A 12,278-nucleotide genomic window follows, 5' to 3' on the forward strand; every position below is an offset into this window, starting at 1 on the left:
ACATGCTATCTTTCTACACCAATACCTGCTTGCTTTTTCTAAAAATAAATAAATAAATAATATTAAATAAATGTCATGGCTTAGGTTGGCCTCAAAAGCCACTCAGAAAATTTCTGTTCTCAGGGCAATTACTGATTTATCATTTAATAAAACAAAAGCAACAAGGAAAATACTGCTGGAAGACCATATGGGCTAGGTGAGCACCTGGGAGAAACCCATATTGCAGCAAACACGGATCTCAGATTTGAAAACTTTCTTTCCCTGATATGTCTGCTGAAGCCTGGCAATAGATACCAGTTACTGTTTCAGATCACCTAGTCTCAAAGCTGCATGATGAGCTGCAGCCTTCTTCTACATTGCATGAAATGGATTGGAACAAGGGCCCACCATATGACGGGTCCATGGGACTCACCTGAAGACAGGATACTCCTATGCCGACAGCTCCCATTATCAAGAGGTGATCTGCCAGGAACTGTTCCAGTTTAGTGATACATCCTCCCTGCAAACAAGATCTCTGTTTACAACAAAGGATACTCCAGCAATGTCAACAAGCTGTAAGCCCCGTTTCCTTGCTTTCATATGGAACTTTTACAGCTCCCAACAGGAAATTAAACTCTTTGTGGTAGATAGGGTTACTGCCTATACCCTTCAGAGGAAGAGGAATGACAACAGGGTACACCATTTCTGCATTCAAAATACAGTCAGGGAGGATTTTTTTCTTCTAGCAGTTCTGCTTGTTGTGATGAATTTTAAAGTCGTACATCACTAAAAGACCAACCTGCCCCACCCCAATTTAATCACTCCACTTCCCAAACTTCTACCTCATTCTGAGTCTGAGCAAAGAGGAATGCTGGGTGGCTATCTGCTTGGTGACAACAGCATTGTTTGCACTTAAAGGGTTCCTTGTACTGGAAGCCAGTGTGCATGGCTGATGCAAGTGCCCAAAGAAGCAGAGTCAGCTGATTGGTGTGACACTTGCCTGTGATGAACATATGGAAAGCTCCATCCCTGAGCATTACCATGGATCCAAGCACTTATAGGAAACAAGAACCCTTGGGTAGGCCCAGTGTTCTTGTGGGAAGGATGCAAAGCCCCATTGAAGCCATATACCTACTTGTTCACAGGCCTTTTGCTGCCCTGCCACTGGGGAAGGGTAAAAGGCTGCCATTTACCTTGTCCTTGATGAGTCACAAGTCTGCTCACCTCTTCCTAACTCTCTGCAGGCAAGTTCCATGGAAGTATCAAAGGCAAGCATGTATTTCATGTAATCACTCCAAATGTTTAACAGGGAGAATATGCTTTCATTCCACATCTGGATACTACTGTTATTATTTAAACGATCAAGATGGACAGCTACTTGCTAAGATCCTAGCAACTGCTACAGAGAGGAACTGATAGGCTTTTCCCCTGCTGTGGGGATGATGCTATTCTATAACTTCAAACACATTTGCTGGTTAGTAAAATCTCATTATGGCTATTGAGAGTTGGTATTCCAAGCAGAGCTATGAAACTGCATTCTAACAATGACAGAAAAAAGCCTGAGAGCAGAATTTTCACCATCAGTTGTGCAATAATAAAGAACAGGAATGGCAGAGCTGATTTTACAGCACTTACCATGAAGGGCAATGGAAAAAAAATAACTATGTAAAAATGGCACTTTCCTTCTTAATAGGTCTCCTGCTTGTGTGTACTTAGAATAATATCTGCTGACATTCGTGAGAGATTATTTACTCCTTTTCTGTTTGCATTAGCCCTGCAAAGCCAGCACAGCTCAAAGAAAGAGAGGTGTGTTCTAATTCCTCCTGTGCCTCTCTTAACTGAATTATTTACTAAATCCAAATAGGTGAGTCTTGTGCAACCACAGTCAAGACAATGGAATTGCAAGCATCACTTAGGACGGAATTTGACCTTTATAACCTGTAGTAGAAGTAGTAGGGGCAGCAGTAGTAGTAACACAGTAGCACATGTCTTAGTTTTACACAAGGACCCCAGGGTGGTTTGGATTTTTTGTGTCCACAGTAGCGATTCTCCACTGGGGTTCTGTGACACTATGCAGTGCTGTGAAATCCTTTTAAGGGTGCCCTATGATATTGCACAATATTAGCACTGTTAGGTATGCAAACACCTGCACATGATTCACAAGATAAACCCAGAGTTTTCAATCAGAAATCCATAGAGTTGGAACCATTCTGACCTGCTGTGGTCTTTCTGAATTTGTTGCAACAAAAGAGTTGCTTTATTATTGTTTTGTAGTAAAAAAATGAGTGAAAGCCAAGAGCCAGGATTTTCCATGGGGTGTCTTGAGTCTAAAAAGATTAAAAAGCACTGGCCTAGAACAATGGCGCTCAACCTTCCAGCCCCGCAGGCTGCAGAAGTGGTATGGGTTAGTTCACAGGTTGGATGCTGCAGGTGGATTTGGTCTCAGGCCAGATCCAGCACAGGGTCAGTGCATGGGGTTAGTCCATGAGTGCAACTCAGCATGCCAGCTTGGCCCTGCATGCTGTACCCAGCCACAAAGTGACCCTGTGCACTGGCACGATTCAGCATGTGGGGCCATGAAATTTGGAAGCTCTTCCAGAGCCAAGGCAATTAATGCTGTCACCCCTTCCCAAAAGCCAAATTTCTGGATTCATGGGTAGTACTGTGGGCTGGATGACACAACCCCATAGGCCAGATATGGCCTGTGGGCTGGAGGATGAGCAACACTGCTCTAGAACAAAGACAGTTCCTGCACCCAAAGGACTCTACAAGCTAGTTAGTCACATCACAGGCTCTATTTCCCCCCACCCCCACTTTTAGTAGTGTAAATCAGGAGTAACTGCTGAACTTGTGTTACACTGGCATATGAGAGAGGAGAATCAGGCCTCTCAGGTCTAGTAGAGGCAGTAACATAGAAGCTTTCTAGACCACAGCTCAGCAGTGTGCCTCAGCCCTTCTGCCAAAAAGGAAGTCCCTCCAGGACTGGAGAAGTTCACATCCCTACTCATTCAGGGCCTGACTCAGATTTACACTTATGCCACTCATGCCAGGAGGTAAGCATGAAAATCATTTAGGCTCACTTTCAGCCTCTCTTCCATGCCAGAAGGCTATAATGGGACTCTTAGGAAAATGAAAGTCAGGCTTTTGATGTTTAGCTTCTCTGCTGTGACTAACATGGGCATAACAGCTACCAATTACTTTCATCTGTGGTGATGAGGATATGATGTTGATATCTGCTGCCAAGTCCTGGACTGAGCCCAATTCATTTCATGCAGGTCATCAAGACTCATCAGAGGACAAGAGATGGTTGAAAACAGGGGGAAAAATATCTATAAAAAACTGGGCTGGCAATGGTTTTGGCCTTTTGTTGAAAAGTTCTCAAGCAGCTTTGGAAATGGGAACAAAGTGTGAAAATAAACAAATATTCCACCATACTTTTCCCAATAATTCCTAATTGTTTTAACTTTCTCAATAACTTCAGCAGCCTCTGCCAGTTACTGTCAATCTGCTCAGGACCCAGGCCTGCCCATACAGCTGCAAATGTTTATAATCTGTTTTCAAGTCCTTTGCACAGTCCAGTCTCCCATGTTTTCTAATTCCATTTTTGTTATTTTGTGAAAAGTCTGTGGGTACATTATAACGTCAGTGTCGTTAAGAGCTTAATAGTAAATAAATAATAATGATTTACAACAGTAGCGTAGAACATGGATACTATGCAGCATTAGGTCCCTCACTCTCTAAAAGATGAGGTTTTGTAAACTAACAAGGGGTAGATATGGCAGTGGAAACAGCTTTCTGGAACGGCTGAGGTGCCCCAGCTGTTTCCTGAAGTTTTTAAGGTGCTGCTTCTCTGATTGGCTGCTTGGGATCAAGGATGTGCCCCTCCTGATCAGAGAAGCAGCACTCTTTGGAGCAAAAGCCACAGCAAACACCTGAGCAGGTCATTCTTAATTAGGTTACCCATTATGAACTAATTAGGATGTGAACCATCTGAATATGAAAGATCTATGTTCTACTGCACCTCTCTCATACTATTCTTTCCCTCAGTAGGTCTCAGAACTTTTTACAAGGTCAGTATCATTATCCCCATTTCACAGATAGGAAGACTGAGACAGGGTGAATTAAAGTGATCTGCCCTAACTCATCCTGTAGGCTAATAGCAGAGTTGGTAAGTAAAGCCAAATCTCGTTATTACAACATTATATAATATTTTTTGAATACTTGCATTAAACAGTTTCCTTTTTTTAGGTCATGAGATATATACTTGCTTATTAATTTATTCACATAATCTTTTTGGTTCAGACAGACATTTCAGTGGGTCCCCTGCCTATCTCCCACATCATGGAAGAAGTAATTGTATTTTTCTATACCTATTCTTAGTCTCCAGTTTACAAAAAGCTCCATACTACAATTGCAAGAATACAGAGTAATCTGTACATATGAGCAGTTAAAAATGACTCTAAAACTGGCCTGCTGGGAGGATTGGGGTCCTATATTTATTGCCTCTCAGCGGGTCTCAGTTTATTGTTATTCATTCCTTAGCACAAATATACCCACTCTGCTGGTTAGACGAGGATGCTTTCATTTACACACACCAGGAACTGCAACAAAGGTTTTTACTGACAGTCCCCTGACACCTCTAGCACTACATTCACTTTAAATGTGACCTGTAAGGAAAGGGGGAAAAATATTCCTATTTTATCTTTGCTTTGAAGAAAAACAAAATATTGAAATGTTTTTTTACTTAAAAAAGCTTTCTTACAGTTTGTTGTTTACACTAGGAGTGAAGCTCTTGGCTATCAGAGTTCATCCTGGAAAACTGGATGTCTGGAGATCAAGTTGGTTTCTGACATAAGACAGTAAGGATGTGAACCTTATGCACTTGCGAAGAGAAGTGATTTTTACTCAGGCTAAAGTCCTTTGCCTTGTTTCTCTTTTAACTCATATACCTCAAAACAGCTGGGAGAAAATGTCTGATGGCAAAGAGCTCATACAGATTTCTTACCTTATCTATTAAAGGCTGATATAATTCTGAGTCCTTCATAAAGGTTTCCAGCGGAAAAAAAAGTGAAAATGCACTCTTAAAGGACCCTATATAATTCTAACATAAAAGACAAGCGCAGAGATGGGGGCTCCTTTGTGCTTTTCTTGTTTTGTTAAAAACTTTTAAATTCTTTTTATGTACTATAATGAGCTTATGTAAAGGCATCTGCAACAGGACAAACTCACAGTTGCTATGATATCAAATATAAAGCTGATTTCATCATCAAAGTTGATAAGACTACCCTAAAATAGCTCCTGAAGTGAAGGAATTATAAACCAATAAGAACTGAATTTGAATTGGCCAACCCCCTCCACCACTCTATAGAAAAATCTATATATTATGGAAACTTTTTAAAGAGCTGATCTGTCATTGTCAACCAACAGGCTAAGGACATTCATTTTCTCCCATTTGCCAGTATTTAGAAATAGGCTCTTATCCATTAGTTCTGGAAGGAAGTATAAAATGAATGTGTATTTAAAGGAATACTTGTGAATTGACATTGTACTTTGTGGAAAGCCACTACAGTATTTTCTGTTGCCACTTGTAATAAACAAAAATATTTATATACAGTAGGCAAAATCTGAAGTAGAGAATGTTTTAGAAAGGAGGATGGCTTCAGACATTTAGAGGGCTTCTGAGTGCAGAAGCAGGTTTTAAAATTAGTTTCTGCTGTTGGATGTAAGACAGACGGTGCCAGAGACAGCAGCAGTGTGAAACAGAGAGTGCTTTTGGTGTTAAACGAAAGAGCAAACTCCATTCTAGGAGATGATTATGTAATTCTGTTTGCTTCCGTCAATGCAAAGTACAGCAGGGACTAAAAAAAAAAAAATGAAAGCAGCCTAGACTTTAATACTTTCAAGTCCCTTCATTGCCTCTCTCATGTTTATCATTAAACAACTGCAAATATTGGCACTAGTTTTAAGATGAGCTGAATTTTTAGATCTCAAGAAAAGATTGAAGTATGCATATCTTTGAAGCATCTGTTCAACAAATGAAAGAAAACAAGGACTTCTAAGGAGCTGCTATCTGCAGCTAGAATTTTTTAATACTACTTTAAGAGTTTTGGAATCCTAATCCATAAGGTTTCTTGGTATTTGTTTATTTGACAAGCAAGACTGTTTATCTGGAAAGGATGCGGGGATTGGGAGTGAGAACTCTGTTCCAGACATTTCAAGTCTTCTTGCCTAAAGTTAGGTCCCTAACTATCAATGGCCTGATTTTTCAGGAACACTGAATATCTCTGTGTGTGGAGAGCACCAACATATCCTGCTAATTCAATGGGAGACTCAACTGTAGAAATTATTTGGGTGACTAATTATAGATTTTTTTGAGTCCAACCTCAGGCACTCATGTCTGTGGATATTGGCACCTGGGTTCCACTCCTGACTCTGACTGATGCACTGAGTGCTGTGTTGGTCAAGTCTGACTTTGCTGATATTTCAAATTCCTTATTGCTCAAATAAATGTAGTCATGGCTTGTAAATCCTCTCAGTGTTGTGCATAAGACGCTCTCTTTGGCATGTAAGGAAGAGACTTAGGGTCCTTGAGCTATGGTTGCATTTGACTCATCCTTAAGAAAAGATGTTTAAAAGCCCTTCTGGTTCTGCAAGCAACATTTGACCCAAGGCAGTGCAGTTTCTCTAGGTCTACTGAAAACAGAGTGAGAGCAACAGGAATCGGGAACAAGCAGTTTTCTAGCTGCTATTCAGAATTTTGCTGGGAAGAACTAATGACAAATTATGCCATTTTGCCATGCTGCTGCCTGTCAAAACTGCAAGCAGCAGCAGAAGCAGAAAAGACATCAGAAAAAAAGGGATCGTGGCATTGGGACCCAAACTCAGTAGACCCAACTCAGCAGTGAGGACATTTGGATGATGGAGAAAGTTTGCAGATACACATCCAACTTCCATAGATACTTATCAGCTAGCAGCTGAAGAAAACATGGACTATGTTCTGTTGTGTGGCGGTAGGAATTCTAGCACCCTCTCCTTTCCCAGCAACTACAGCAAGGGCCCTGCCACACATTCAAATTAAAGCTGGATATGAAACCAGCTATAATGTAGTTACACATGACATAAAACATGGCATATAAAACATGGTTCCCTGCTCCCCATCCCAGAAGAAGCTCTTAAAGTAAGATGGGTTTTTATACACTGATGCTGTGGGGAAGAAGAGTCTCCCTTTTTCTCTCTGCCCTTGTACCTTGGAAGACAAGTCCAGAGATGCCAGTGAGCACCTACATGATTAGGTAGGGAAGAATGCCCAGGACCCATGGTGCTGCTGAGGAAAGCAAGGGAGGCAGGTGGGAGTTGATCTGAAAACCCAGTTTTATCCTTCTGGAGGGAAGTGGGGGAATCTTCTGCACCAGAAAATACCATAGTCCTTTGATTAGCAGGTGTCTAGTATGCTTTACAGTTCCTTGGTATAATCAGATTTACCATGGGTAGGAAGTAGCTTTTCCACAGTTAAGTATGTAATAGATACCATTTACAAAACCCAATTTTAGCCCTTATTTTAATAGTTCAGCAGACTAGATTGGCCTGAAAGTGGCCAGATTTATTCTGCAGATTTACTTCTACAATGTTGGAGCAAAATCCACTACAATGTCTTTGAGTTCATTCATACTAATCATATGCAACAGGCTGAGAGAGGGTTGACAGAGGCATTCTGGCTGAACTGTTTGGGTCCCTGTTTGGTGACATATGCCAGACATTTAAGGATGATAAAAAACAAGAATCATTGGAAAAGGGAAAGAAAGGTACAGATCAGTTCTGGAAGTGAAAAGGAAGTCACAATGTATTCAGTGTAGTGACCCCCTGTGAATTTAAAAAGATTTGGTGCTGAGGGGGACTGAACACAATGGGTACTACCATATATCTTATTCAGACAGGTTGCTTTAACCTATCTTTGTGGTAGGTTCCTATCAGTATTCTTGCCTGACATGGAGCATGTTGGTGTTATTTAATCAGCTTCATAATTGGTTTCCATTACTGAGCATATGCTGCTTTTGGCAGAAATTTAATACTAGACAATGTATTTAATGAGATCTCCTTTTATGCAAATATAAGACAAGGGGATCTTTCCCCCCTGCTGATTGGGAAAAAAACCTCATCTAGTATTTGAGTAAATAAGATTTTCCCCTTTCCAAAACTCCCCATGTGTTGTATGTATTGCCTGGAAACCTGTGTTCCAACAAGAGGAGAAAATTGACTATCAGTAACACAATTTTGCTGTATCCAGGTGCCAAGTTCTGCCTCCACTGATAGCAACTGGATCAGGTAGACACTGATTCAGTAAGACCAAGACCAGTTACTGTGTCCAAAATTTTCAAAAGTAACCATTGATTCCAAGTGTCTCCATGTTGGGCTATGCTCTTTATATCAAGTTGGGGTAATGCCTGTTGTAGGCCTTTGGCCAAAGGCTGTAGACCTATTTTATACAGAAATTCCCCTTTTAGCAGCATCCTTGAAATGAAATATTAAAATTCCAAAATCAAAACAGCAAACATAAACCTACATGGCTATCAGGTGATTACAGCCATGGGTAGACATACCTCAGCTAACTTTAGCCTGAATAACTCAGTTAGTAACATGGTGCATATGATGACTTCAGAGGCCGGAGTAATTATCTGGGGCCCTCGCAGGCTTGCTCAGCTATGGTGAAACTCAGGCCATGGCTTTCTTTGCTGCGTGGTTTTCTGCACTATCTATGGTAAAGCTGCAGTCACACTTCCTGACTACAATGTACACGCACCCTCCGAGAAGAAAAAAAATGATTGATGGAGCTGGCTTGTCATGGTAATATATGCATTTCATTATCTCTGATAAGAAAAACATGTTTGTTTCACTACGTGGGCAGTGCAAGATTTGCAAGGCTCTTGCTTTTATTACATATTTACACTCTGTAAATGGTGTGACAGGTAGTACTGCACACTGTTGTCAGTTAAAAACACTAGCCATTTTAAAACCTAGATGTATTGTTTTTTTTAATAACTTTTATTTAAGGATGCCTGAGACTCCATTATTTAACTGTTGTTTGCAACACACTTAGCAAACCTCAAGATAAAATCTTCAGAAACATTATCAGTGAAGCTTCCATCACTTTTTTCTGGCTGTATCCTTCAATTTTTCTTGCAAGTAAAACATGATGTATGCTTTGTTTGACAACCATGACAAACCTTTCCCCCATCCCAGAATGACATTTTACCTCTGCCTTGTAGATGTTAGATGGGTGATCCCTCCTCCCGCACTCAAAGGTCACCGTTTTGCAGCAGCTGTCTGGTACCACACGAGCCCCGGACTCTGAGGAGAGGATATAGGCACTTTGCTGCCAATCAGTAGAACTATTGCTCCCACAGCACTGGAACTGCAAAGGAAAGGAAAGGCTGATGTTCCATATTTGGGGCAGGATTGCCATCTTGGTTACCACTTTCCAGGGGCACATAATCAATCAGATACCTGTTCTGATCTCATACTAGTAATATAATGGTCAAATTCATTGCCCCTAGGTCACCACTCATATACCTCACATGAATGAGATCAGAAGTGGGTTGTGTGTGGCAAGAGCCATTGCAGCCATGTTTAGAGAAGGAGATCCTGATTCAGAGTGACTGTTTTTGGGTCCCCAAGTGAAGAATGGCAACAGAAATGATCTGAAGTCGCTCAGAAATTCACATACTCTTTGAATCATCAATACTTCCAGAGGCTTGATTGAACTTCTTTGGTTTGGAAATTAGGCAGGATCACGCCACTCTCATGAGATTTCCAGCCACTGGCAATATGAAATGAAACATGAGTTGGGCCACACAGGCAGACACAGCCATGCGAGTGACAGAAGTTTCTCTTACATCTTGCTGTAGGCGATCAATGGAATGTGTGATGTGCGCTTTCCCAGGCAAAGCATAATTCTCAGTCAGGGTCTGGGTCAGGTGCTGTTTCAACTCCTCGCCTAGCTGTAGGCCCAAGCAGAAAAAGGTGCTATGAATATAGGACAAGGAAAATACATAGACAAATATTATTACTCCAGATGTTAGCTGGTGCAAGGCATGATTCAGGATTCATTTATACCAGGAGAAATCAGAGGTCCTTTGGCATCAGTGAAGTTATGGTGCTGTGAAACCAGTGTAAAACTGGAATCAGAGATGAGATATTCATCAAAAAAACAGTTATTTCTTTAAATCTGCTTATAATGACATAAACCCCAAACAAACAAGAAACTCAAAGGTACAAATTATCTGACATTGTAAGGTAGTGTATATAGCTCAAGGTCATTAAACAGAAGAAGACAGAAACCATAATTAGTTTTTTTTAATAGAACGTCCTCTTTCTCGCTACCCCCTCAGTAACCTTCCTTTCCCCAACTCATCATTCCATATTTTATCTTACACAGTGTCTGACAAACAAAAGTTTATGCCTCTCTGAATGAGTTAGTCTCTAAGGGCACCTATACACAGGCCTGATGCCCACTCCAATGCATGCAACCGAAACTCGTTGAATGACACTGAATACACGAGACGCTGTGGGAGCTTTAATTAGAGTGGCTCCCAAGAGCTGCTTTAATTAAGGGACTTGCCTTCCCAACCTGGAGGATGTGTAAAAACACCCTAAGGTGCCAATCTGTTTGGCCTTCTGCCTGACTTCAGACTAACATGGCTAACTATCTCTCTATTTTGTTTCATGTTTGTTTACCTTGTTAGCTTGCATAAGAACTTTAGAAAGGACTTTTGATTTGTTTATTCAAAATCAAATGTAAACTGCCTCCTTATCTCTGATTTGATTAGAGTGAATAAAGATGGAAGTAGTGCTTGAGAAAGACAGAAGGCCTGCATCTGGTCTCCAAAAACCTGGCGAATTAGAGGCAATTGCTTAGAAGTCTATGAAAGGACATGAGCATAAGTGAGGCCAGAACAGGTCCCAAGATTTCAGACAAAATGCACAGGGTACAAGGATGCAGCATGGAAAGTAAATGCACCCAACTTCAAAGCAGAATAAGAACATCTTCACCGTTGTATAACATGTTCAACGCTGACCAAAATATGATATCCTCTTTATGGGTAATGTGGGAGTACTTCTGGTATGCAAACAACGTTTTTTGGAAAGGCATTTGCAATTACAGTCAGCAAATGTAGCATGGTATAATTCTGCAAAATTAAATCCAATTCTAATTCATCAGTAGAGTTGTTTTACTGCTCAAATACACCAGCTGGTAGGAGGGAGAGCAGCACCTCAGAGCTTGGGAACCAACCTCATATAACGTGGGCTCCATTCTAATGTGGCTTCTCTTCTAATGTACCAGCATGGCAGCAGTGATTTCAGAGCTACTCCAGGATTGTGGTCTGGAACTTTAACTAACTTTCTTACAAGGATTTTCTGGTTCAGAACATGGCTGTTAGCCTTCTGTCTTGATATTACACCTATTCATATGAAAGAAGTCTTGGCACAGATGATAAGAATGCCTCACCCCACACATCACTCCAGAGTAACCTGCATGGGAAATGCAGGGAGGATGGGACCATGGAAACGAGCGCCCTGTTTCTCAGGCTTCACAAATACTTCCTGAAGCTGTAGGATTCCCAATCGTGTGCTCAGGGTTATGCAGCCCAAAAGGGCTTGGAGAAAATACCCTGCTCAGCACTGGGGGGGATGGGAGAGAGGAGTCTGAACTACAGCTGAGATTTGTGAATTCTTTTACATGTGTTTTCTGGGACTGGTAGTGGAAATGGGGATTTAACTGTACAGCTATAGATGTAGCAAGGTGTATCTTTCTTCAATCAGTACAGGGCTTTGAGGCAGGAGACAACTTTCCTTTGTGTTGATGGAAAAAAAGCAAGAGGTTTCCTATATCCTGTATTACAATGTTGCACGTTTGAGAGATGCAGCCTGTCACAGGCAAGATTCAGGATTAGATGGAACAATGCTCTGAAGTATTTATTTTCCCATTTACATTGTAATTGTAGAGGTCCATTGAGTTACAACCTCTTCACCACCTTCAAATGCCTGAAAGGGAACCCTGAAGTCCTATATGCTGAGCTCTGTTAACCTGTCTATGCAGAGCCACATGAAGGGGAGGGGTGCATGGGGGATGGAACAGCTAGCCAGGCAGTGCCCTGTGCAGGTTGACTGGCTGTAGAACCTGCATAGAGGAATTATTGCTGCTGCTCCTTTCTTTCCCTGTGGGAAAGGCTCAGCCTGGCTATGAAGGCAGCTAAGCTGGAAAGAACACAGACTTCCAATCCTGAGCACTGCAACATGTTTTG

General features: G+C 41.3%; 1 protein-coding gene across 6 annotated transcripts in view; it reads right to left on the reverse strand.

The window, feature by feature from the left end:
* Positions 1–12,278, reverse strand: part of TSPAN11 (tetraspanin 11) — a 281,179-nt gene that overhangs the window by 101,732 nt on the left and 167,169 nt on the right. For 5 of the 6 annotated variants that reach the window (XM_025192157.1, XM_025192155.1, XM_006035947.2 and 2 more), the window contains 3 exons: positions 9,870–9,974; positions 9,230–9,388; positions 413–499 (listed from right to left, as the gene is read on the reverse strand). In XM_025192157.1, the coding sequence (XP_025047942.1) occupies positions 413–499; positions 9,230–9,388; positions 9,870–9,974 (351 nt within the window). The remainder of the gene's footprint in view (positions 1–412; positions 500–9,229; positions 9,389–9,869; positions 9,975–12,278) is intronic. The other variant, XM_025192158.1, reaches the window with a different exon arrangement.

This window comes from Alligator sinensis, unplaced genomic scaffold (assembly GCF_000455745.1).
Source record: "Alligator sinensis unplaced genomic scaffold, ASM45574v1 scaffold224_1, whole genome shotgun sequence".
Taxonomy (NCBI): Eukaryota; Metazoa; Chordata; order Crocodylia; family Alligatoridae; genus Alligator; species Alligator sinensis.